Source organism: Sorghum bicolor, chromosome 3 (genome assembly GCF_000003195.3).
Source record: "Sorghum bicolor cultivar BTx623 chromosome 3, Sorghum_bicolor_NCBIv3, whole genome shotgun sequence".
Lineage (NCBI taxonomy): Eukaryota > Viridiplantae > Streptophyta > Magnoliopsida > Poales > Poaceae > Sorghum > Sorghum bicolor.
The window spans coordinates 65768649-65793068 of NC_012872.2; the positions used below are offsets into that span (position 1 = coordinate 65768649).

The 24420-nt window shown below is 46.9% G+C and overlaps 5 protein-coding genes across 5 annotated transcripts; 2 read left to right on the plus strand and 3 right to left on the minus strand.

The window, feature by feature from the left end:
• LOC8085387 (zinc finger protein VAR3, chloroplastic) lies at nt 355-4242 on the plus strand. Its single transcript, XM_002456483.2, has 5 exons — nt 355-990; nt 1092-1209; nt 1362-1633; nt 1906-2004; nt 2093-4242. The coding sequence occupies exons 1-5, from the start codon at nt 569-571 to the stop codon at nt 3879-3881; spliced, it is 2700 nt and encodes an 899-aa protein (XP_002456528.1). The 5' UTR covers nt 355-568; the 3' UTR covers nt 3882-4242.
• Nucleotides 4549-8452, minus strand: LOC8055290 (pentatricopeptide repeat-containing protein At2g22410, mitochondrial). The gene is made up of 3 exons (XM_021456322.1): nt 7013-8452; nt 6671-6708; nt 4549-6492 (listed from the first exon to the last, which is right to left on the minus strand). The coding sequence occupies exons 1-3, from the start codon at nt 8431-8433 to the stop codon at nt 4757-4759; spliced, it is 3195 nt and encodes a 1064-aa protein (XP_021311997.1). The 5' UTR covers nt 8434-8452; the 3' UTR covers nt 4549-4756.
• LOC8085388 (pentatricopeptide repeat-containing protein At5g15010, mitochondrial) lies at nt 8767-11153 on the plus strand. Its single transcript, XM_002456484.2, has one exon. The coding sequence runs from the start codon at nt 8796-8798 to the stop codon at nt 10347-10349; it is 1554 nt and encodes a 517-aa protein (XP_002456529.1). The 5' UTR covers nt 8767-8795; the 3' UTR covers nt 10350-11153.
• LOC8055291 (receptor-like protein 12) lies at nt 12495-15305 on the minus strand. The gene has a single exon (XM_002458631.1). It carries the CDS (start codon nt 15303-15305, stop codon nt 12495-12497), a length of 2811 nt encoding a protein of 936 aa, XP_002458676.1.
• On the minus strand, nt 22410-24045 carry LOC8085389 (NAC domain-containing protein 68). The gene is made up of 3 exons (XM_002458632.2): nt 23683-24045; nt 23188-23471; nt 22410-23105 (listed from the first exon to the last, which is right to left on the minus strand). The coding sequence occupies exons 1-3, from the start codon at nt 23885-23887 to the stop codon at nt 22644-22646; spliced, it is 951 nt and encodes a 316-aa protein (XP_002458677.1). The 5' UTR covers nt 23888-24045; the 3' UTR covers nt 22410-22643.

Consider the following 24420-nt stretch of genomic DNA (forward strand, 5'->3'; position numbering starts at 1 on the left):
GGTCATTGTTTTTATTTTTTATCTTTAATTTATTTGATTGATAATAATACTTTTTCAGTAGTAGTATTATTTGCACTCTCTGTTTACTACTTTTGAGTGGCTGGGCCCTGTTTTGATCCACATTACTAATGGAGTAGCTAGCAACTCATAATTAGGAAGTCTAGATCTCAACAGGCCACCAGCTAATTTGTGTGCTAACTAGTAATGTGGTTGCTTTTTAGGCCCACTAAGCATGAGTTAGATGGGCTGTAATCCTATAAACAGTGACCTGGGACTAGAACTACTGTACATCCCACAGGCCCAAGGACCAGCCTAGAACTAGAACTTCAGCCCACAGGCCGAACGGCCAGCACGAACCATCCCCTCACCGGCGACAACAGAAACAGAATACTAGCCGTCCGATCACAGCGAGATATTATCTCTCCAAGCTCCGTCCGCCGTCCGCCGCCCGCCGCACCGTGCTGCCGTTCGGCTAAACCCGGCCGCCCGCCTGCGGCACTGCACTGCACCCCATCCCGAAGCCGGGAGCGGAGGCGCAAAACCCTCTCTCTGCTGCTGCTCCGGCACCATGGGCTGCGCCTCCAAGCTGCTCTCCTCCCTCCTCCTCACCTCCTCCCCGCTCCGCCTCCGACCCACCACTACTGCCGCCGCCGCCGCGCTCTTCCTCTCCCCGCCCGCGGCGGCCTCGCGCCGCCTGCTCCTGCTCTCCTCGCCCTCCCCGCCCCGCACCCTCTCCACCTCGTCCGCTGCTGCCGCGTCCTCCTCCCTTCCGCACGGCTCCAGCTCGGACTCCCCGGCGCCACCACCCCGAGCTCCTTTCCCCGAGTGGTCCCGCCTCGTCGACCGACTTGCCGCCGCCGGGTACGGCTCCGGCGCGCCCTTTCCTGATGACGAGCTCGCCCTCGCGTCCGGATGCGGTCTGCCGGACGGGGCGCAGGCCGCTGTCTCCACCTGCCTCGCCTTCGCGCTTGACCGGCCTGGCCTCCTCAGGTGAAGTAAATCGCTTGGCTGGCTGGCTACCTGACTGAGCTTTGGCGGGGTTCAAGTTCTCTTAGTTGCTGTCTTGCTGACTAATTCGGGTGTGCGTCCAGTTCGCTTCCAAGGAAGGATGTGGAGGTCCTGGTGACCAATGCGGCGCCGTCTCTGTTCAAGGATGGGGAGGCATCAGCACAGCGGCTTCGGCGCTACCTTGCTGGGGAAGAAATCAATGTATGTCATTGGGCTTCCGTTAATTGGTCACATTGCAGCATTGTTAGTTTGGGCTAGTAAATAATATTAGTTCAGTCATCGGCATGTTCATCAGTCTACTGGAATATGACCTTGCTCAGCTAAACACACTAAACATTGGAAAATTTTGCCAGGTCATTGTTTCAGAGAGAGCTGAAACTGTTGATATTGTTCGATATCTGCTAAGTTACACATACGGTTCTTCTGACAGCTACCCAGAAGACAAGGAACTCACTGATTCTGCTGTGAGAAATATCATGGCTGAGTTAGTCAGTTTTAGTGGTCCCCAGTCTTCCACTTTTGCGGAATCAACTCCCAACCAAAGTTGCTTGAGTCAGCATGAACGATTTTCCAGGCCTCCAGGGCAAAATATTGAAATGAAGCGAGGTGACTGGATTTGCACAAGGTATGCCACTTCTAACATTCTTCTTCTTTTCTTTAACATTTGTGCTCCGCCCAATGCCTTGCATTAAAGTATACCCTGTTATTCATTTTGCTACTAGATATGATGCATCTAAAAATTAAAATGTGTACCCAGATGTTTCCTTTTTATTGGTAACCTGATACCATTGTCACACTAACTTTTAACTTTCTACCTGTTTCTTTTATATATATAATACTCCGTGGGTTCTTTCATCTGCAACTCATTTTTTATGAAAATTGCTCTGCAACTCGCAGATGTAGCTTCATGAACTTTGCAAGAAATGTTAGGTGTCTTGAGTGCAATGAGCAGCGGCCAAAGAAGATGTTGACTGGTGGAGAGTGGGAATGCCCTCAGTAAGATCTGACATGCTAATTGCTAAATTATTTGTATTAAGCTTATATAACTTTGACGAAGCTGACTTTGTTTTGTCCTTTTGCTAAGGTGTGATTTCTATAATTATGGGAGGAATATGTCATGCTTAAAATGTGATTGCAAGAGGCCAGCAACAATCCCACTGAATCCTGCATCTGTTGGTGCTGGTTTAGGTGGTGTGGCGCAGCTTCTTAATGTAACGAGTGTTGGTAAATCTGAAGTTGAGAGAAAGCTTGCTGAAAATGATGAAAAGGCAGAAAGATGGTTGAGCAAAGTATCTCAACTTAATGATTCAGCTGACTTAAGTAGTCTAGCAGAAGATGAGGACTTTCCTGAGATTATGCCTATGCGCAAGGGGGTGAATAAGTTTGTGGTTAGCACGCGCAAAACACCACTGGAGAGAAGGCTTGCAAATGCACAGTACAGCAGCAACAATAGCCCCACATTATCTGACCCAAAGATAAGTCAAACTTTGGACAGGATACTTGGGCGTTCAACTCCTACTGCAGCCCCAAACAATCAATCTGTTACTAGTGACACCACCACTGAAGCTCCGAAGAAATCAATAGACCACCTCGGTGGCATTGATCCTGTTCCATTTGTGCCCCTGTCTGCAGATCTCTTCGCTAAACCACAGAGTAATAATGGACAGAGAAATGAGAATGAAAAATTCAGTGCAGAAGATGACAGTTCCATGGCAAATAACACAGTGCCTTTACCTGAGAGGAAAAGTACGGAATCATTAGATACCACTGAGAAATGGTCCGAGAAAGTAGCAGAACTGGACAATGTAAAGGATTCCCCAAGTGCAATTTCTGATGAAAATTTTCCTGAGATTATGCCAATAAGGAAAGGTGAAAACCGATTTGTTGTTAGTAAGAAAAAAGATCGCTCATTGACATCACAACAGTACAAAAGGCGTAGTATTCTTGAGCAGGCAGACAGTTCTGATTTTGTCCCATTTGTTCCATTTCCTCCTGGCTACTTTGCAAAGAAAGATACGCCAATAAAGAGTACTACAGACACAGGAGTTATGTCAGAAGGCAGTCAGCCAAAAGGTAACCTGAATAATGAGAACTGGAACAGAAATTACTATCAGCATCAATCACAATCTCATGGGGCGCAATCTAGGCCTAGTGGTACTGCATATACTGGCACTCAGATCACGGGCAACTCCCAGGGGAACTATAATGGTGGCAGAGGTGAATCTACTTACCATGAAACTAACTTTGAACAGCAACCTTATAACTCAGGTTATAGCAACAGCAGTTATTGGAGCAGTGATAACAAAAACAGCAACAATTCCTGGAGTGAAAACAGCAGTTATAATAACAATAATGCTTGGAGTGGTAACAACTCCTATAACAGCAGTACTAGGAACGGCAATAGCAGCGACAACAGCAGTCATGGTTATAATTACAATGGTACATGGAATGACAGCAGCAACAGCAACAATAACCAAAGTGGTTCATTTGCTGATAATAACAGTGTCAGTAGCAGCAGTAGTTCCATGAATGCTAATCACACGGTTCACAGTTCAGGTTATGAAGGGAACTCAAACAGAGGTTATACTGGAAAGAGCTTGGAAGGATCTGCTGTAAAGGATCCTGATCCTCTAGACATGTCTGAGGAAGCTAAGGCAGAGAGATGGTTTAGGAGGGCAGCTCAGATAAAGGACATCTCTGAGCTAGCAAACATTCCCGACGAGGACTTCCCTGAGATAATGCCGATGAGGAAGGGGGTGAACAGATTCGTTGTGAGCAAGAGGAAGACACCATTGGAGAGGAGATTAACATCCCCGCAATACAGAAGGAACCTGCCAATCGTCAGTTCTGAAATGGACAAAGATGCCAGCTGAAAGCAGAAGTATGATTGCCCGCATACCACAATCTTAACTGCGATGCGATGCACCATTTTTACACCAAGGTATTGCTCAATAACAGTTTGTGACGATAAGCGAGCGATCAGAAACAGAAATCATGAAAAAAATAATGCCCCAGGAATGGTTTTTTGTATGGTAAAATTTTGTTCGCTATGACCTGGGGTTTGCTGGATTGTGTTTGCTGCATGTATACTATACACATTTGTGTTGTACTAAAAAAAACTTATTACATGCAACCCGTGGATCGGTGCGTGGCATTACAAAGTTTTGGCTTGTCTGAGGATACATTTGTACTAAGTTTGTTCATAAATCCGGATACCATAATATATTCTACTAATTGGCTTTGATGATGCAAAACATGTCAGCTTTTTATACCTTCTTTAGCAAGGTTTTTGCTAGGGTTTCCCTACCGGTTTAATCAAAAGCTCTATCAAACCTGCACACATGAGAACAGCTTGCAAAACTAAAACCAATGAAGCCAAAGCCATTTTCGCCTAGAAGTAGAATCCACAGAAACATGAATTTCCTTAGGTTGTCCGTTGTTAGTTTAGTCTAAGTCATAGTTTGCCTCTTACCGGTATGCGGTATATAGTTTGAGTGAAACAAGTTGTATGATTCTGCATTGATCAAAAACACCATCACGGACAGATCTAAAACAAATTGAATTATTACGAGACGATTTAAAAGACAACTCATTATAAAGATTGCCCGTGTGAAGTTGTATGCATGAGACTAATATACACCCATGTACTGACCCTAATTGGGACAATGGTTGCAGCTCACGAGATTACATAGACAGTGCTGCAACACTGACAGAATTGGGCCTGATAAGCAAGACACTACGGTGGATCCTAACTATTCGTCGAGCTAGCTGAATCAACAACACTACAAGCGGGCGACTTCCTCACTGCAGTATCAGCCATCCATTGCCTGACGTTCAAGGCGTCGCTCCATCGATCAGCACTCGCATAAATATTGCTCAGCAACATGTAGTCCCCGCTGTTACTGGGGTCTAGTTCACTGAGCTTCTTGGTGGCCACCTCGGCAACAGCCACGTTACCATGTGTCTTGCACGCCCCTAGCAATATCCTCCAAACCACAGGGTCAGGAGCCAGAGGCATCTCATTGATGAAATTCTTCGCTTTCTCCAGCTGACCAGCACGGCTGAGAATACCAACAACACATCCGTAATGCTTCATCTGTGGTTCCAAGTTGTGAACTGTTTTCATCCTTTCAAAGTGGTCAAGCCCTTCCTGAACTAGTCGCTTGTTAGCACAAGCGATCAGCACACCAAGGAAAGTAACCTCATTTGGTCTGGGGCCTTCAGTGAGCATACTGTAAAAAATGTTCAGTGCCTCATCCTCAAACCCATTGTTTGCTAGTCCTAGTATGATTGAGTTCCATGACAAGGTATCCTTCTCCTCCATCTCTGTGAACACTTGTAGTGCCTCCTGCATGCACCCGCACTTTGCAAACATGTCAATCAGAGAGTTCTCCATAATGGTATCAGTTTTGATATTGTTTCTCCTCACATAGTCATGAATCCACTTACCAAGATCAAGTGCACCCAAGTGTGCACAAGCAGAAAGTACACTGGCAATCACAACAGCATCTGGTTTCACCTTGGCTCTCTGCATCTGCCTGAAGAGCTCCAGAGAATCAGAGAAGTGACTAGCCTGTGAGTATGCGCATATCATAGAACTCCAGGAAATCAAATCTTTGTTAGGAATTTGATCGAATATTTTCTTCGCTGAGACCAAATTCCCACCCTTTGCATATGCATGGATCATTGCATTCAGTGTCACGGTGTTCTTATCCTTCATCTGAGAAAACACCTTTTCAGCTGATTGCAGCTGCCCAATTCTACAGTAATAATCAATCAAAGTATTTCCCAAGTACACATCCACCTCAATATGATTACGCTCGATGTACCTAACCATACAATCTGCCATGCTCCAGTCTCCTAGATGAGTGCAAGCTGAAATCACCTTGACCATAGTAACCTTATCAGCTTGCACTTCTTCAGCCTGCATTAGCTCGAATAATGCCAATACCTCTTTAAATCTATTGCGCTGGCTGTATCCACCGATCAAGGAATTCCAGGACACGACATCCTTAACTAGCATCTCATCAAAGATAGATCTTGCACAGACCAGATCACCGCAGGCAGCATATAGATGAATCAGAGAATTGGAAACAAAGATGTCCAGAAGAAATCCAAGTTTTATAACATGGCTGTGCATCTGTTCACCTTCCTTGGGAGCATAAGTTTTTGCACAAGCCTTCAATACGAAAGGAAATGTCATGTTGTCTGGCTTCATACCCTTTTCCTGAGCTTTCTTGTAAAAAACAATTGCATCTTTTGGAGCATCACTCTGAGCAAGCCCCCTGAGTAGAGTATTCCAAAGAAAAGTTGTTGGTGATTCGATCTGCTCAAATACTTTATGAGCAAAAACCAAATCTGATTGTTGAAGAGCATAAGATCTGATAACCTTGGACATTGCATATTGACAGTTGTGCAGGCCAGAAACAACGAGATGAGCATGGAGCTTCTTTACAGCTTCCATCATTACAAATGATCTAGTTACTAGTTAAAGAGGAGCAAGAACTGGACATGAGGTTCACTTCACCTGCTTCCTGCAACTGCAAGGAATCGTAAGAATAGGTAAAAGGTCCAACAAACAGTTGTACTGGGCGAAACAGTCATTTTGAAGATAGAAACGAGTTAACAAATACATCATGCCTTCGAGGCTTATTATCAGTACATAAAAAGAAAACAAAGTGAGATGGCACAATGGTAACACTGAGTTCACAAATATGGAACTGCAGGCATATCATTTATGACAATCTATTTAGCAACCAAGAAAAAAAAACATTCTTTTTTGAATTAAAACTGTGGGGCAAAACACCCCAGCGAATAAAATTCAATTTTGCCTCTTGACATGGGAGATAATAACAATTAAAAAGGTAAAAAAGTGCAATAACCCACCAATAGGCTGGGAGGTTTTTTAATGAAGTTGGTATGCTACTGGGACATAATTAACGTGGTAAGGTTGCAATGAAATTTTAGAGAGCTTCTCCTCATCAGACCGAACAATTTTGATGACTATTGAATCTCACCAACCAAAGCAAGCCCAGGAACCTTAACAATTTTCCTCTCATCCAATAACTTCCGCGCTTGTTCAGCATCACTGAACCTACCAAGCTCATTAAGCACATTGGACAACACCGCAAAATCACCTCCGGATTCTCTTTCTAAGTCTGATATCATCTTTATTGCCCTCTTCCCCATCTCAACTTCTCCATACTTACTGCAACAACCCAACAGTATCCTCCATACAATTACATTAACCTCCACAGGCAACCCTTCTATTATTTGCTCTGCCTCACACAAACGTCCAGCCCTACCTAGCATGTCTATGATGCACCCAAAATGCTTGATCTCTGGATCTATATTGTACTCATAAACCATGCTTTTGAAAAACGCTAACCCTTGCTCTACCAGCCCCCCATGACTGCAGGCATTGATGACACTCAAGAAGGTGATTCTGTTGGGCCTAATCCCTGCTCTTCTCATCTCTGCAAACAGCTCAAGTGCCTCAACTGACAGCCCATGCATTGCAAAACCAGAAATTATTGATGTCCATGACACCAAGTTTCTTCTATCCAGCATTTCATCAAACACCTTCAGCGAATTTTGCACAGAACCAATCTTAGCATACAAGTCTATGAGTGAATTCCCAACCCGGGCATCTGACATGATACCTTTCTTCACACAATAGCCATGCAGCATCTCACCCATAAGGATTCCTCCAAGATTAGATATTGCAGGAACAACTGCTAAAACAGTTATCTCACTCGGGCTAATGCCTCCAGCCATCATGTGGCGGAAAAGAGCAACAGCCTCTGCATAAAGACAAGCACGTGTATATCCATCAATCAGCCCAGTCCATGAAACAACATTCCTGCAGGGCATCTGATCAAACAGAAGCCTTGCATACTCAATCTCACCCCATCCAGCAAAGCCAGTGATCACCACATTCCACGAAACTACATTCTTCATCGGCATTTCATCAAACGCCTTCCGTGCTTCCACCAAGCATCTGGACACAACATACACATTGACAAGGGCGGTGTGCACGTAGGCATGGAACTCGAACCCCTTCTGGATCACGAGCGCATGGAGCTGCGCACCAGCTCGAGGCCACCCCAGACCCGCACAAGCCTTGAGCACAAATGTGAAGGCAAATGTGTCATCAGCCAGGTGCTGGCGCGCATGCCTGAAGAGGTGCAGAGCTTCCAGGGGGAAAGGACCGTGGGAGTAGGCCTTGAGGAAGGCGCGCCACGGCGTGGGATTACGGTCGAACACCTGGTGGGCAATAAACTGGGTGTGGATTTGGAGGAGTTGGCGCCTCCTGTCTTGGTGCCTCAGGACGAGAGCAATTAGGTCGCGGAGGCGAGGGCTAGTGGCGGGACGGAATGGTGGGCTTCGTTGCCGCAAGAGGTGGGAGGGAGAGAGCCATGTCATGGAGGTAGTAGTCCCCAAACCTTCCTCTAAGCAAGCATCAAGTGCCAGAAATCAGTAAATCAGGATCACTACGCACTGCAAGCATGGTGAATTCGGCGACGCAGCAAAGGGCGCGCGCACCTTGAGAGGCGTCGCCGAGGGTAGTAGATGTCGGCGTGGATGACCTCGCTGTTGCGGGAACTGGTGCCGGAGCTGGAGGCTCGAGATCGACCTCAGGCCTCAGCTTCCTTCTCCAGCGCCGTACAATTCCAAGGCGGGACGAAAGTTTAGTCTTGGCCTTTGGGGCTTTGACAGGCGACGTTCCATGACAATATAACAGCAGCCTGACACAGCGGGCGGCGGCCAGTTCCTCTTCCTCCTCGATGTTGCGCAGAGTCCTCCTCGCGAGAGCGATCCCACTCTCCTCCGCCTCCTACGGGTTCCCCAAACCGCTAAGCCCTCCCCTCCGCATCGGTGGACCGCGCCTAGCCACTTCTTCCGGGGACCCCGTCGCGGACGGTGGCATCGGCGGCGAAGATGACCCTTTCTCCTTCCCGGACCACTACCACAAGCAGCTCCCGCCCGATGTCGCCCGAGGGGTGGACGCCCTCGTAGCCGCTGCCGAGGCTACCGGCTCCAGTGCCGCGGGCGCCGCGCGGGCCCTCGACGGGTGCGGCGCCGAGGCGTCCGAGCCGCTCGTGGTGGCCGCGCTGTCGCGCCTCCGCAACAGCTGCGCCGCCGCTCATGCTGCGTTCCGGTGGGCCGCGGCGCAGCCCGGGTACGCGCCGGGTCGGCGCGCGTGCCACTCCATGCTCGCCATCCTCGCCAAGCACCGCCGCTTCGACGCCGCGCGCGCCCTGCTCGACGAAATGCGCCGCGCGTCGATGGCGTCTCCGGCCGCGGTACTCCTCCTCGTCCGGCGCCACTGCGCCGCGAGGGACGTCGCGGCAGCCGTCGCTGCCTTCCGAGCGCTCCCGAGCTTCGGATTCGACACTGGCGTCGCCGAGTTCCATGGCCTCCTGAGCGCGCTTTGCCGGTACAAGAACGTGCAGGACGCGGAGCATTTGCTGATATCCTGCGAGAAGGAGTTCCCCTTCGAGACCAAGAGCTTCAACATCGTCCTCAACGGGTGGTGTAACATTGTCTGCAGCTTGCGCGAGGCGAAGAGGTTTTGGAGCTCCATGGAGAGGAAGGGCATTGACAGGGATGTTGTGTCGTATGGGAGCATGATCTCCTGCTTCTCAAAAGCTGGGAGCCTTCACTCAGTCATGAAACTCTTTAACCACATGAATGAGGCTGGCGTTGCTCCAGATCGGAAAGTGTACAATGCTATTGTGTTTGCTCTAGCCAAGGGTCGGTGTGTGAAGGCGGCAAAGATGCTTGTCAGGACTATGGAGGAGAAGCAGGTTGCCCCAGACACAGCCACTTTTAACTCTCTCATTGGCCCCCTTTGTAAGGCTCGTCAGGTTCAGGAGGCAATGGAAATGTTTGATGCTATGTTAGAAAGGGGGCTGTCTCCTTCAGTAAGGACCTTTCACGCGTTGCTTAATGTGGCTAGGAACTCTACTGAAGTGTTTGATCTCTTGGATAAGATGAAACAGTTGCAGTGTGAGCCAGAGATGGACACTTACATTATGTTGATCAGAAAATTCTGCCGGTGGAGACAGCATGAGAGTGTGGAGAAGTTGTGGAGTGCAATGCCTGCAAATGGGCTGAGCCCTGACCGGAGCGCGTACATTGTGTTGATACATGGTTTATTCCTGAACGGAAGACTAGAGGAGGCAGCAAAGTATTACGGAGAGATGAAAAGTAAAGGCTTTTCGCCAGAGAAAAAGACTGAAGAAATGATAACGGCTTGGCTTGAAGGCAGAGAGCTTGCGAAGGCGTCAGTTAGCTCTAAGGGTGGTTCAGTGTCTCTCAAGCTTCCCAAAAAGTAACAAGTTTAAGGTTAGCCCTTATGGGCAATTCATAAAATAAATGAAACAAGGTAGGAGGGCGCTTATTGTTATTCCTGAAGAACTGCTAAAAGTTCAAAGAGATATTTTTACTGCACAGGAAATGGGTGCTACTGTATGTTTGGCCTAGTTGTTTTCCACTTTATTGATAAGTTGAAAATTGGAATTACAATGGCAAGGCATGTCCAACTTCAAACATACAAGCTGCATGTGATTTTCTGTATTTATTCACATTTACATTTTAGTCTGCACCCTGCAGTCCTGCACTGACTACATGCTCAATTATTGGCATACAAAACTTATCCTGAAGCATGGAGGGCTCATGCCTGCTAAATACTTCCATTAATGTCGAAGGGGCACTACAGTTTCATTTTGCAGAAGGAAATCAGGGAAAATGAGATGAAGATTTTGCTTTCATGTTTCTTGGATGCCCCAAAGCAAAGCTGCAGATAGCATCCATCGATCCATTAACCGGTAGATTCCAAGGAGATACTTGCACTGAGCTGCTTCCAAAACTGGACTGCCTGAGGACAAGGAAATTGCGAGGGAAAGTGAGCTCTTCGCCATTGTTCAGGAGTCAGGACTGGCACTGTGATGCTGGCCCCTAGCATTTAACTTGTAAGCAGTTTCCACTTTCCATCATGTTCATGCTTCCTGTCATTACACAAGAAGAGAAGGAATCTCTAATTGTTCATGAAGGTTAAATTTTCGGTTGGATAATGACTTCTCGAGTATTCTAATGATAAAAAACCCCATAATGACCCAAGAAGTTATGGACTTCCTTCACATTCACTGAATGGGGTTGGTTTCTTAGCTGCTACATATTTGTTTAGTCATTCTCTTCTGTTCAGTTCTTTTCCTGCTATGCTTCTTTGTGAACCGACTCGTCAGACTCGAACTGGCAGACGCTGATTGGGGGCACTTGTCCTGGGACAGCACCAGAAGTCACTATTTTGCTGTCCGACTTCTTTGACGGGATCCATAGTTGTATTAGGGTTTGTGTAGTAGACTAGTAGTGTTTGTCTGGTTGCTAAATATGCAATGGCACAGTTTAATACCGTCTGTTAAGTATTATAGTTAGGGATGAAAACCATAACTGAAAATCTTGTTTACCGGGCTTTTTTCCATTTCGTTCTCATAAAGGTGATACCGTTTCCGATTATTACGGTAGATAAATTTGGTTTTTTTAATTTCTTTCAGTACCTGTATTGTAGTCGTCATTGAATAGTTAAATTGTTTAATCGGGAAAATTGATCCCGTTACAGACTGTTTCCGACCCCCTTTCATCCTTAATTATGGTACCATCTAGTGGCACAATATTTGTTATGAGGACTAGAGGCATGAAATTTATTTATGTGGAATCAGGGATGTAGGCAGACCTGATGACTTAGAAATTTTGTGCCTCCAGACCATACCCAAATTCCTCATAGTACTGCCATTTTTGAATTATGTGTAATTATGCTTTCAATGTTCAATATCTTACAACCTTTCCATTTGTAATCAGCATGTGTAAACATATGAATTGTATTTACACTGTCATCTGTTTAATTTGAAGCGTAAAGCCTTGGGATGCACTGAATATATAAAAATCACACAACTATTCACCTCCATATGTGCTCTGCAGCTTAACAATCGGTTCTACTGTCTTCCTCAGTTCCTCTACTATATCCTCGTCAGGGTGAGGAGCTGTTATTGTGCATACACGGAGTACTAGATACTGAACATATAAAGCTAAGAATCATCTTCAAGCATTACAACACCAGCTATTACTACATCACTGTTTCTTTGTGGCTGATAAATGAGGATACACAGCGGCATTAATCACTAGCAGGTCCAAGTAGCTGCACCTACCGCCTAGCAGCAATAGTAGCGATGGTGGAAATGCAGCAATAAAGAATCAATATGTGTGGTCAACCACCATCTCCCTCGGCTCGAGAACAGCAAGCATCCAGTCACAGCTGCCAAGCCACAAGCAACCCCTACCTCAATAGACAGAACATCCCAGTTCTCTGAATCATTATCAACATCATCTCTAGTGTTTGATTTAGGCCTGTCACACCCATGAGAAAGTGGACTCCCACACAATCCGTCGTTCCCCACATAGGATGTGTTCGGGAAAGTCAAGAACTAACCAGACTGTGGAACTGGCCCAGATAAATGATTGTAAGAGAGGTCCAGGACCTCAAGAAAAGTAAGGGATGTCAGGCTCGAAGGGATGTCCCCTGAGAGGCGGTTGTGAGAGAGGTCCAGTGATTCCAGCTGTACCATGCTTGACATCTGGGAGGGGATTCCACCAGCAAATGAGTTCCTTGATAGGTTGAGCACTTTGAGAAGCTTGAGTTTGCCAATCTCACTGGGTATGATACCATCAAAGCTATTTTTTGAGACATCAATGGATTTGAAGGTTGACAGGATTCTTACAAGCGTCACATCCAGTCCCTTGAATGTCACGGTGACAGAGTTCTCGTAGTATGCGTCAGTTGAATACTGGTACCCAATTGGCTGAGCCTGGCTTTCGACTTGGGAAGAGTTAATCATTGCTTTCAGTCTCTCCAAGCACTGTGCTGGTAAACTACCATTGAAACTGTTCGAAGATATGTCAAAGACTTGCAATGCTGGAAAGAAACCTGTTCCATCACCGATGGAAATGGGGCCATGGAATCTATTTGATCGCAGAACAAGCACTCTCAACTGAGTGAGGTCTCTTAACCAGTCTGGAAAAGTGTCTGACATCTGGTTGTCCCCGACATCTAGAACCTCTAGCATCTTACAGTTGACCAGAGGCTTCGGCAGCCTCCCCTCCAGCTTGTTGGCATTGATATTTACTGTCTGGAGTGCACATCCTTTGCTGATATTTTGGGGCAGTGATCCCTGGAAATTGTTGCCTCTCAAGTTCAACACAGCAATGTTCTTGGTCTCCTGTAACAGACAGGGTGGTATTGAGCCACCCAAACTGTTAAAAGAAAGGTCAAGGACTTCGAGATTGCTTGTGTTGCAAATCATAGGTGGGACGTCTCCTGTGAGCATATTGTTTGATAATGACAGGAAATTCGCATAAGTCAGGCCTGACAGAAACTTTGTTGGAATCGAGTGAGTGAAATGGTTGTTGGAGCAGTCCAAGAACGAAGTGTTCAGTGGGGGAACTGGGAGATGGCCCTCAATCATGTTAGAATGGAGATCTAGGTAGAGATATGAGGGTGCTAAGATGTCCCCCTGGATACTGGTGAATAAATTATGGGAGAGGTTGATGTAGTAGAAATCGTTTGCTCCAGCCCTCCAAATCCAATCAGGTATGGGCCCAGCAATGCTGTTGTCTGAGAGGTCCAACCGTTCAACTTCATTCTGATACATCAAGAATGCAGGCAGCTTTGTTAAGTTGCACGATGCCAACCCCAAGGACACAATATTGGGATATCCAACATAAGATCTAGCATCACCTTTCTCAAGAATAGACAACTTGTTGTCCGATAGGTAGAGAAGAGAGAGGTTCCTCAAATTCTTGATCACACTTAGATCCATGGTACCTGTGAGATTGTTGGATGAGAGATCCAACCTTGTGAGCCCTGAAAGCTGGGACAATGACTCTGGAATCGGCCCTTGCAGATTATTTTCACCTAGAAAAAGATACTGCAAACTGGAAGATGCATTTGGATGCACCAGTAGGTGCCCAGTGAAATTATTTTGCCTGAGGTCCAACACTAGCAAACAAGGGTGGGAAAACAAATTTGCAGGTATCTCGCCAGAGAGTGAGTTGTTGCTGAGATAAACCCCAGTGAGGTTATATAGTGCACTGTACCCATCCGAAGGTAATGATCCAACAAGGTTGTTATTTGACAAATCCACCTCCTGAATCATCGTCCATTGAGCAAAGGACGGCATAGCTCCATAGAAGAGGCAACTGGAAAGGTCCAGTGTAATGAGGTTGAGGTTGACTATAGATTCTGGTATGTTTCCAGAGAACATTGTGTTGGAAAGCATCAAACTCTGTAAAGCACTGCCTGGCGTGAACTCAGGCAGCTCCCCATGCAGTATGGTGTTCCATGACAAGTCTAGCACTGTCATGCTCTTGATGGAAAATATCCTTGATGAGGGAAAGTTTCCCATCAGCCCAGAGTTCCTGAGGCTAAGAACCCGCAAGGAAGATAATTTGTCAAACCCAGTAAAGGATTCTGTTGTTGGATGGCTAAATATACAGTCGTCCATTATAAGCTTTGATAGTGACCTTAACTTTGGAATAAGGGAAGATGCAATAGGCCCGTTGACCCAGCAGTCTGATAGCCTCAGCTCTCGGAGGGGATGCCTGGAACTGGAATGAGCATCAGCATTAGCAACTGAAATGTTAACGTAATCGAGGTATAGCCTCTGGAGGCTGTTCAGGTTGGTGATCAGTGTGCCAAGAGTAGGTTCTTTTAACTCTAGGAAGGGAGTTGCTTGTTGCGCTAGAGCGTCCCAGGTGAAGCCACCGGAGATATGAAGGGTCTCCAAGTTGGGAAGCTGGGCAATGGTACTGGGCACTTGGCCGACGAAGCCACAACTGGAGAGGTTAAGGTAGGTGAGGTTGCTGAGCCGCTCAAAGCCGGCGCTTGGCAGAGGGATTCCCGTGAAGTCATTGTTGGCAAGGCTAAGGAAGCGAAGGGATGTAAGCGTGAATAGAGCAGAGCTGAGGTTACCGGAGATGGTGAGATCGGCGAGGTCCAGTGAAACAACCACCTGGACATCTGGTGTGCCGGCATCACCGCATGTTATGCCTTGCCAGGTGCAGCAGTCGGATTCAGAGCTCGCCTGCCAGGAGGATAGCTCTGAAAGCGCATGGTCGAAGCGAAAGCTCTTCTTGAGGCGGATCAGAGCGGCCTTCTCGTCTGGACGGCATAGGCCATCTCCTAGTTTACTGGCAACAACGATGATGGCGGCAACAAGGAGATGCTGATAATAAGGCATGGCTCAAGCTCTAACTCAAAGAAAATAATGGCTATGTATGCATATCTTTTTCTTCCATATATATTCCGGGTCATCAGATTGCTTTTTAAGCATGACGCCGAAGTAGCCGGCCATAATAGTGTGAAGTGTGAACACCATTTTGCTGAGTTGACTGATGTTACTGTGAAGAAGCGACCTCTGCCGTTCCACGTGTGGAATTGAATTCGTCAACACAGGATCTTTCAAGATCCACAGATCACAAAACTTTAACTGCTCGTTCTCTTGCAGCACAAGCTAGAGCTTCTCTGGGTAGGTTGTATGCGAAGACCCCTCTCACAGTTCGCTTTACTCATTCGCTTTTTTTATCAGCCGTACTTTTTCTACCAGTGTTTTTTTTCTCATAATAAATGAGCCAACAGTAATTTCAGTTTTGACTTTTCAGCGCACTGTCTTTGACAGCCTTTTTGACATCTTGGACATTTTTTTATCGTAGTGTGTGAATTTTTCTAATCAATATGAACTTGTATTTTTCTACAAAATCTTTTATAATGGAAAGCCAATTGAACATTTCTTACGTTTTAGATCTTTTTAAGTTTTTTAGAATTGCACAGCACAACGTGGACGCGTAAATACACACGCACACTCATCACCATAAACATATGTACGCTTATCCTATCTTTATGAGCACCTCTAAAGGATTGAACCGGCAGATTTTGAGACTCACAAAGTCACCATAGGCGTCTCACGATCGAGGAGGACGTCGTCTACCACTGAAAGTATAGATAGCATCGATAAATCTAGAAAAATGCAAATACCCGTGCCAAGTTAAGGACTTGAACTTAGATGGAGAAATTCCACCACAAGAAAACAAAGAGCAACTTTTTTAATAGAACACTCTAATTTCATCTATAACAATATCTTTGTAACTTGTGGGATTTGCACTATTTTAGATGAACATACATGCTTGGGCTTAGACACCCGGACGTGTGTTCTTGCTCTGGATATTGACGTGGCTCAAACTTGTTCACATGACCACCCGATGTCTTCTTGTTTCTTGGTGGCGGAGCTTGGTAAGTTCAGCAGGGCCCAATACAGAAATCAAATAGATTAAGGCCTTGTTTAGTTTCCAGAAAATTTTACAAAATTTTTCAGATTTTCCGTCACATCAAATCTTTAGACACATGCATGAAGTATTAAATATAGACGAAAATAAAAACTAATTGCACAGTTTGGTCGGAATTGACGAGACGGGTCTTTTGAGTCTAGTTAGTACATGTTTGGATAATATTTATCAAATACAAACGAAATTAGTACTATTCATATTTTGTAAAATTTTTTAGAACTAAACAAGGCCTAAATAGGAAAGAACTTGTTTTTAAGCTGCCGGTGGCACCTCTGCCTCCTTGGAGCAGCGCCTCAATGGTCCATTGATTTTCTAAAAGATGTGTTTCGGTACTTTTACTCCAACCAGCTGCGTGCATGTAAGTGCAATGTTTAGTTTTGATTTGCGTTGTCCTTGTCCAAGTCATTTTTTAATGCTGTATACGCTATTTTATACACGTTTCCTCATCTTCAGTCGCCTGAGCTCTCAGGCGACATATGGAGAGCACCGTTTGCTGCTGAGCTGATGGAAGGAGGAACCAAGCGGATGACCACGGCTCTAGCAACTCCCCTATTTTGGCCTTGTTTAGTCCCCAAAAAGATTTGCAAAAAAATTCAGATTTTCCATCACATCGGATCTTACGGCATATGCATAGAGCATTAAATATAAATAATAATAATAATAATAATAATAATAATAATAATAATAATAATAATAATAATAATAATAATAATAATAATAATAATAATAATAATAATAATAATAATAATAATAATAATAATAATAATAATAATAATAATAATAATAAATTTCACAGTTTGTCTGTAATTTGCGAGACGAATTTTTTAAGCCCAGTTAGTCAATGATTGAACAATATTTGTTAAATACAAATAAAAATACTGTAGTGTTCGTTTTGCAATTTTTTTTGAAACTAAACAAGGCCTTTATAAGGCTGGTCACAGCGTTACTGGTGTTGAAAAATCATATCTGTACGCTAGCTCCCAGTGGCGGATCCGGGATGAGAACAAACAGGGGCTAAATAGTAAACATTAAGGATAAGTTAATAAAGATTTAAAGCTAATTAACCTCAATTTAATGGACAGATCAGACTCAAAGGGGAGGGTTGGAGCCCACCCAGCCCCCCCTTGGGTCCGCCCTTGTCAGCTCTTAGGATAGTCTCAATGCATAGTTTCATGTCACAGTTACCAAGAGTATAAACTAGGTAACCGAGTCACATGAGTTTTATGGGGATGAAACTCTTCTCTCATCTAATGAAACTCCTTCATTTAATGACCCTGTCAAGTCAGCAATTTTGTTTAGTGACACTCTATTTAATATGCATGACACTCTCATGAAACATGCATTGAGACTAGCCTTAGTGTGAGCATTGATGATATACTGTATATGGGACCTAAATGTTCAAAGTTGTCAACGTGATGCAGTGTGTGGAAGAGGGAGTGATGCTGGTTCAAACGAACGGGGATGCAATTTTTTTTTAATCTTGCATCGAGAAATCAACATGCCAAGGTGCCATCTGTTTTTTTTCAACTCCATCGCCCACAATGCTCAGCACCGATGCCCCAACATTCTTCTCTTTTAGGCCTTGTTTAGTTCCCACAAAAACTAAAAACTTTTCAAGATTCTCCATCACATCAAATCTTATGGCATATGCATGGAGCATTAAATATAGATGAAAAAAAACTAATTGCATAGTTTGTCTATAAATCACGAGACGAATCTTTTAAACCTAGTTACTCTATGATTGGATAATGTTTGTCAAATAAAAACGAAAGTGTTACAGTAGCAAAATCAAAAAAAAATCACAACTAAACAAAGCCTTAGCACCGCAAAAACTCGGACTATAAAGTCACGTAACTTTTCCCTCATCGTTGCCGCCCAAATCAGATCCGAAGGCTGCCTTTCGTCTCAGGCATAGAGCCATCTATTAGAGACTGCCAGCCTGAAGATGCTTCGCTGCCTCGGCACTCTACAACTGCGTCAAGCCTCACCGCATCGCCACTACGGCGCCGTGCCCGCCATTGCCCCGGTCGTCCGGACCTCCAATGCAGAGCCTCGTCGCCATCCTATGCTGCCCCAGCTCTTCGGAGCCGTTGTTGGTATAAATTAACTGCACCCTAAATATTGATTATAACCAGATTATCCGCAAGCACACAGATATATACTGATGAGCACTTTACCAAGATCAACCTAATTTTAATATCGAACCCAAAGGAATAATAGGTGATTTATGACCTAGCCTATAATTCTTAATCTAAAGGGGCACAATCAATCTAGAAAACTATTGAGAAAAAGGAAATAACCAATGTACTCTGGTTTTAATAACCGGTAAACTTTGTATAGTATCGTCTTATCGGGCAAGTAACCCGAATAGGGAAAGAAACAAAGTAATCCCCTATCAGGCACCTATAAGCCTATCAATCCTATCAACGGGAAGTGGATTACTGAGGAATCAACACAGTTATAAAGTCACCTACGCGAACTACCACTGTCTAGCTGATCAGGAGACATTCACAAGCAACCATAGCCCAGACACCACGTCTACGCTACGAATCACTACTCCGACCTAGGAGCTACCCAAATTGTAGTACTCAATATAATATGAGTTGCAAACCAAAGAACGAATACAAACAAGTTGCTTACTTGAATCAGAAGGGTAAATACAAAAGTACCTCAGAACGCAGCTCCCGGCGAGGGAGCCGAATCCAGACGAATACAGCTCCTGAGGAAGCTCCGACAGGCCGGAACTCCTTAGAATCTACTCCTCTACTCTATCTCTCTAATCTCTATCTTGATCGCTAGCTTAGATCTAGTGGATCTCTATCTAATGCTCTGACTCTTCATCTCTTGATCTGACCTCTTCCAGGGAGGGTCTAGCCTTCTATTTATAGCCTGGTGGGATGGACATGTGCCGTTGGATCAAACCGACTTAACAAGCGGCCGAGATGGCTTCTCAAAGGCGAGGGAGGAAGCTTTCGGAAGGAGGGAGCAAACCCTAACCATAGTGGGCGGCCGGCCGGCCCCACCTGGTGGCTGCTGGCTCTCCCGTTGCGTCTTGTGTCTTCTAGAGTATTCCTGATCCCTCTAGTGTCATCCTTCCGTCGCGGATAAGTTTCGTGGTCAATTATCACTTAAATCTCTATTTTCAGCTCTTTCTGGAATAATTCCTGAAAAACACAGAATATGCAAAACTTGTGAAAATTGTCAGTGGCAACTCTATTCTAGTAGATATTCATATCTGGTGGAGAAATAAATGCTATCAAATTTTGTAAATTAATATGTGTCAACAGCCGCGCCTTACCGCCATCCCGCAACACTCCGACCGGGCGAAACTTAGATGCAGAGCCTCGTCACCCTCGTGTCGCTCCAGCACTCCGGAGCCGCGGCTCCCTGCCTTCCCACACCAGCCTGGCACCCGCGTTGCCCTTGCGCGCTGCCATACGGTGCGTGGCGATGGCAGAGCAGGCGCGCTTGCGCGGCCAGGTGAGTGTCCCCGCTGTGGCGGTGCTCGGCTGGGGCGTGTCCCCATGGCTAAGGCGCGTGACAGTGGCGAGCTCGCGCGGCGGCGACGCTTTTGCGACAGTGGCGCGTCCGTGCGGAGACGAGGATAAAGGTGGCGAGCTTGACGCCAAATCGCCAATAAGCGCGGTGAGCGAGCGCATGGCCATTTCTGTCAGCGGCTGGACGGCACACGCTCAAAGGTCACAGCGCTGGATCCGAACTCTCTGCACCGTTCGCGAGCTCACTGCGCACGCTAGTAGTGCTGGCTGCAAGCTTGCCGTGCCGTTGTCTGCGCTGGCCGCGCACGCTCGCCGCGTCCCCCTCCGCGACGGTCGCGCTCGCTCGCCTCATCCCAGGTCCGCGTCGTCCTCTGCAGTCTGCACCAACCGCGAGCTCGTCGTGTCGCCCTCCGCGCTTGCCGCCCGCAGAGTCCGGACACGCTCGCAGCAGCTCTGAAGGCTAGCTCCACCTGCGTTGTCTTCACGGGAGAGAAGCCAAGCCCTGCTGAAGACAAGTGAAGCCCTTTGATCTTGCGTCAACGGTGGAGATGTGGCGAAAGTTACAACGTCATGGCGAACTTCAGCGAGCTCCTCCGAAGTCCGACCATGGCGCCCCCGCCCGACTTGGCGCTGCTGCCGCCGCCGCCGCCAGCTCCCCTAAACCGCTCACAGGCCATCCCCACCGCCTGGTGGCCTAACTCCTTCGATCGGCCCCTTCTATATTCGTTAGAGTTGGAGAAGAAGGAGCGGTGTGGCTTACTGGAACCCTAAGCGTCGCTGGAGTTGGAAAAGGCACGGGCGCGGCGAATCGACGGCCGAGGAAAGCAGCCGCGAGCCCGCGAGCATCGGGTGGCGGATGAGGTGTGCCGATTTAATAGACAATGATTCGCAACGTGGGAGCGTGGTGAGTGCGTAGAGTGTTATAGGGAGAGACATCGTCACCGAGTTTTGCTGTTGCGTCAGTGCGTCACTAGAGAAGGGAGCGATTCGCAACGCGTGTCAGCATGGAAGGGCGAGGTGCACGGTGAGCTATCAGTAGGTGCTCGTGCTTGGGCTGCTGACCAATCAAGGGCTGTCACGGAAGCGTCCAATGAAATCAATTCCGTCCGTCCCGGTTCTCTGCCATGCCATATAAGCATTTCAGTTACGTTGATCTCGTTACAGATACAGAATTTTGTGCTATCTTTTCCTCGGTAAAGTTAATTTTGCCCTTAAGAGCATATGTCCTCACCCTCCCACCCATTATACCCATTAGATTCGCTTTGATAAATGTGTAAACACACATCTCAATGCGAAACTGTTTTGAAGTGTGTGCTTACACACTTCTCAAAGCGAATCCAATAGATGAGAAAGTGAGAGCATATGCCTCCTGTGCATGATGATGCATCATGCACCACTGTGTATTTTCTTTTCGTTTCTTTTGCGTTTTATTGGAACCGAATTAGACATAACATGATAGCAACCACTACTCTGCATGTGCATATGAAGAATCTAACGACAATAATACATTCGGATTTGAAGCTGGGACTGGCTGCCGCCGCCAGGCTGCTACTAGGAGTATTAATCAAAATGGTGACTATTAGTACTCTCACCTGATATCTGAACCTAAACCTAATCTAATCTATCAAACAGCCTTTTGGTTGGCGCCTTGTGGCTATCTTATATCAGATTGCTGATAACATGGGTCTAAGGCCTTGTTTAGTTCTACCCAAAAACCAAATTTTTTTCAAAATTCACTGTCACATCGAATCTTGTGGCACATACATAGAATATTAAATATAGATAAAAATAAAAACTAATTATACAGTTTGTCTGTAAATCGTGAGATAAATCTTTTAAACCTAGTTACTCCATGATTGGACAATGTTTGTTAAATAAAAACGAAAGTGCTACAGTGTCAAAATCCAAAAAAAAATCGCATCTGAACAAGGCCTTAAGTCAACAAGCTTATCCTCGTACGGTCTGAAGACCATTGTGTTCTACCATACACATTCTTAGAGATATGCTGATGCTGATTGCAAGTGGCTCGTTCAAGTATATCTTCTCGTGCTTCTGAACTTTTCTGATATATATATGTACTGCAGAATTTGGCGTTATCTTGCAACCCGGTGCAAGTTGATTATACCGTGCAGATGATAGATATAGATACAGACGCATTTTCGGGAGGAAAACGATACTCGATACCACTTCCTGTGTGCGAGTGGCAGGCATATACGTCAGTGCTTTGTATTCATGTCATTTTCATGGTACGAATCTAATCTACCAGTGATGACGTGGTGAGAATTGATAAGGCTAGCGGACCGTCCCGGTTTGAGAAATAGATTTGGTTGGTTTAATATCACTTCGTCCCACTGTAGAATCATATGATTTTAGCTATCCTATCCATCCACTGAATGTTACTCCTACCATTTTATCATCTTGAAAATAACTGTATGAATACTATATCTCATAAAAAGATCAAATGTCCTAGATCAATGTCTGTTCAGACCGACCATATGAGATATGAGAACTGTAATTTTGTACCAAGTAGCGCAAAGGGAGATCCAGATTTTTTTTTGGTATATTACCAAACACATGTAACAATCTAACAAATGAATACTAAACGTTACAAGCCTACAGCAACAGTTGCAGAATTCATACCCTCCAAATTTCAAACTTGCTGTTTCTAGTCCAGTCTAACCACTCCTATGCCCCCTTATTTACAAGAGCATCTCTTCCCCTTCCATCTCAACAACTCTCTCAGAACGGTGGCAGGATTGTCTGCCACATCTTCATCGACGGCGAGCTCATGGACTGCAAGTAGCCATGGCCTTGCCCAGCCACCAGGTTCACCGTCTGGACCACCGGGTTCGGATTCACCATATGGGCCATGTTGTAGGACGCCTGCAGGTCGTCCAGATTCAGGTCGGTGAACCAGTCGTTGTCCTCCTTCACCGTCACGGTGCCAATGCCGTTGTTCCTCATGTTCATGGCCTGCCCCTGCACCATGTCACCGAAGAAGCTCTGCTGCTGCTGCTGCTGCTGCTGCATGCCGGAGGCGTTGTCGATGTCCGAGTCGTGCGTCTGGAAGCTGTCTGACATGGAATCCTCCGCCGCGCTCTGCCGGTTATGGTGCGCCGCCGCCTCCGGCTCCGGCTCCACCTTCACCTTCTCCCAGTTGTTCTTCTTGTTGTACAGCCGGCACAGCACCCACTCATCCAACTGCAAGAACAACGCAAAGAGATATCAGCACCATGGCTCGCCGCGGAATGCAACCGGCGGGATTGAACGGCCACACACACACCTTCTGCGAGCCCTTCTTGCCCGGTGCGCGGTCCGCGTCGGCGAGGCGGTACTCGTGCATGATCCAGTCCGTCTTGATGCCCCTGGGCGCCTTGCCGGAGTAGAACACGAGCGCCTTCTTGATCCCCGCCGCCCTGCCGCTGCCCTTGGGCGCGATCGGCTTGTCCGCCCCCGTCGCCTTCCAGTACCCCCTCCCGGCGGCGCGGTTGGGGCGCGAGCCGTTTGGGTACTTGCGGTCCCGCGGCGTGAAGAAGTACCACTCCTTGCGGCCGAACAGCGCCTTCTCTGAAGGAGAGAATCAGAACCGAGGTCAAGAATGCCATCCGGGATTTGCTTTGGATGAATGGATTCACCACAGAATTAAAGATTGTCTTTTTGTTTGAAACCAAGATATTGATGGTGATAAATAAAAAAAAAAAAGAGGGGAAAGAAAAAACAGAGGAGAGCAGAGCAAGAAGACGACGACGCAGCAGGGGAAGAAGGAAGGGGCACGCACCGGGCAGATCCCACGGATCGAACTTGTAAAGGTCGACCTCGGCGATGATGGGCACGGGCAGCTGCTGCCGCGCCACCTTCCTGCAGAGGTAGTACACCACGAGCTCCTCGTCGGTTGGGTGGAACCGGAACCCCGGCGGCAGGTTGAGCTCCGCCTCGGCGTCCCTCCGCCCGCTCCCCTCCGCCGCCGCCGCCACCATTGCCATCCCCCTCCTCCTCCTCCTCGTCACAGAAATCCCCAACTCGCTCGCTCAAACCAAGGTTCCAGAGACCGCGTCTGCTCCCTCGTGCTCGGTTTCGAAAGGCGGCTGGCTGGCAGGCAGCCGCTAGGTGATAAATAATCCTCGTTGCCCGTGAGCTGTTTCCTTGGCGACCAAGGCGTTTATATGGGCTGCGCCGCGCAGCCCAAGTTCGCGTGGGCCCGGCGTGTCCCTGCCCCCGCCCCCGCCCTCGCCTCGTGCCTTCGTGGGCTCGAGGCTCCCCGGATGAGGATGGCCGACGCTGCCGCGAAGGTTCCCGCGTGGAAAAGCCTCTGACCCTGTTCGCCGTTGGGTGGTGGTGGCGGCCTGGCCGACGACGGCCGCAGCAGCCCACGCGACGCCCAACTCCGCAGCAAGCGTCAAAAGCACAGCCAGTTTCCACCGGGAAATGTACAAAATTCCGAGCGATCTCGGCGAATGGGACGCCACGGTCGACGTGAAAGCTCCGTGGTTTTGACTGCGCTGGCAGTTGGCACGGA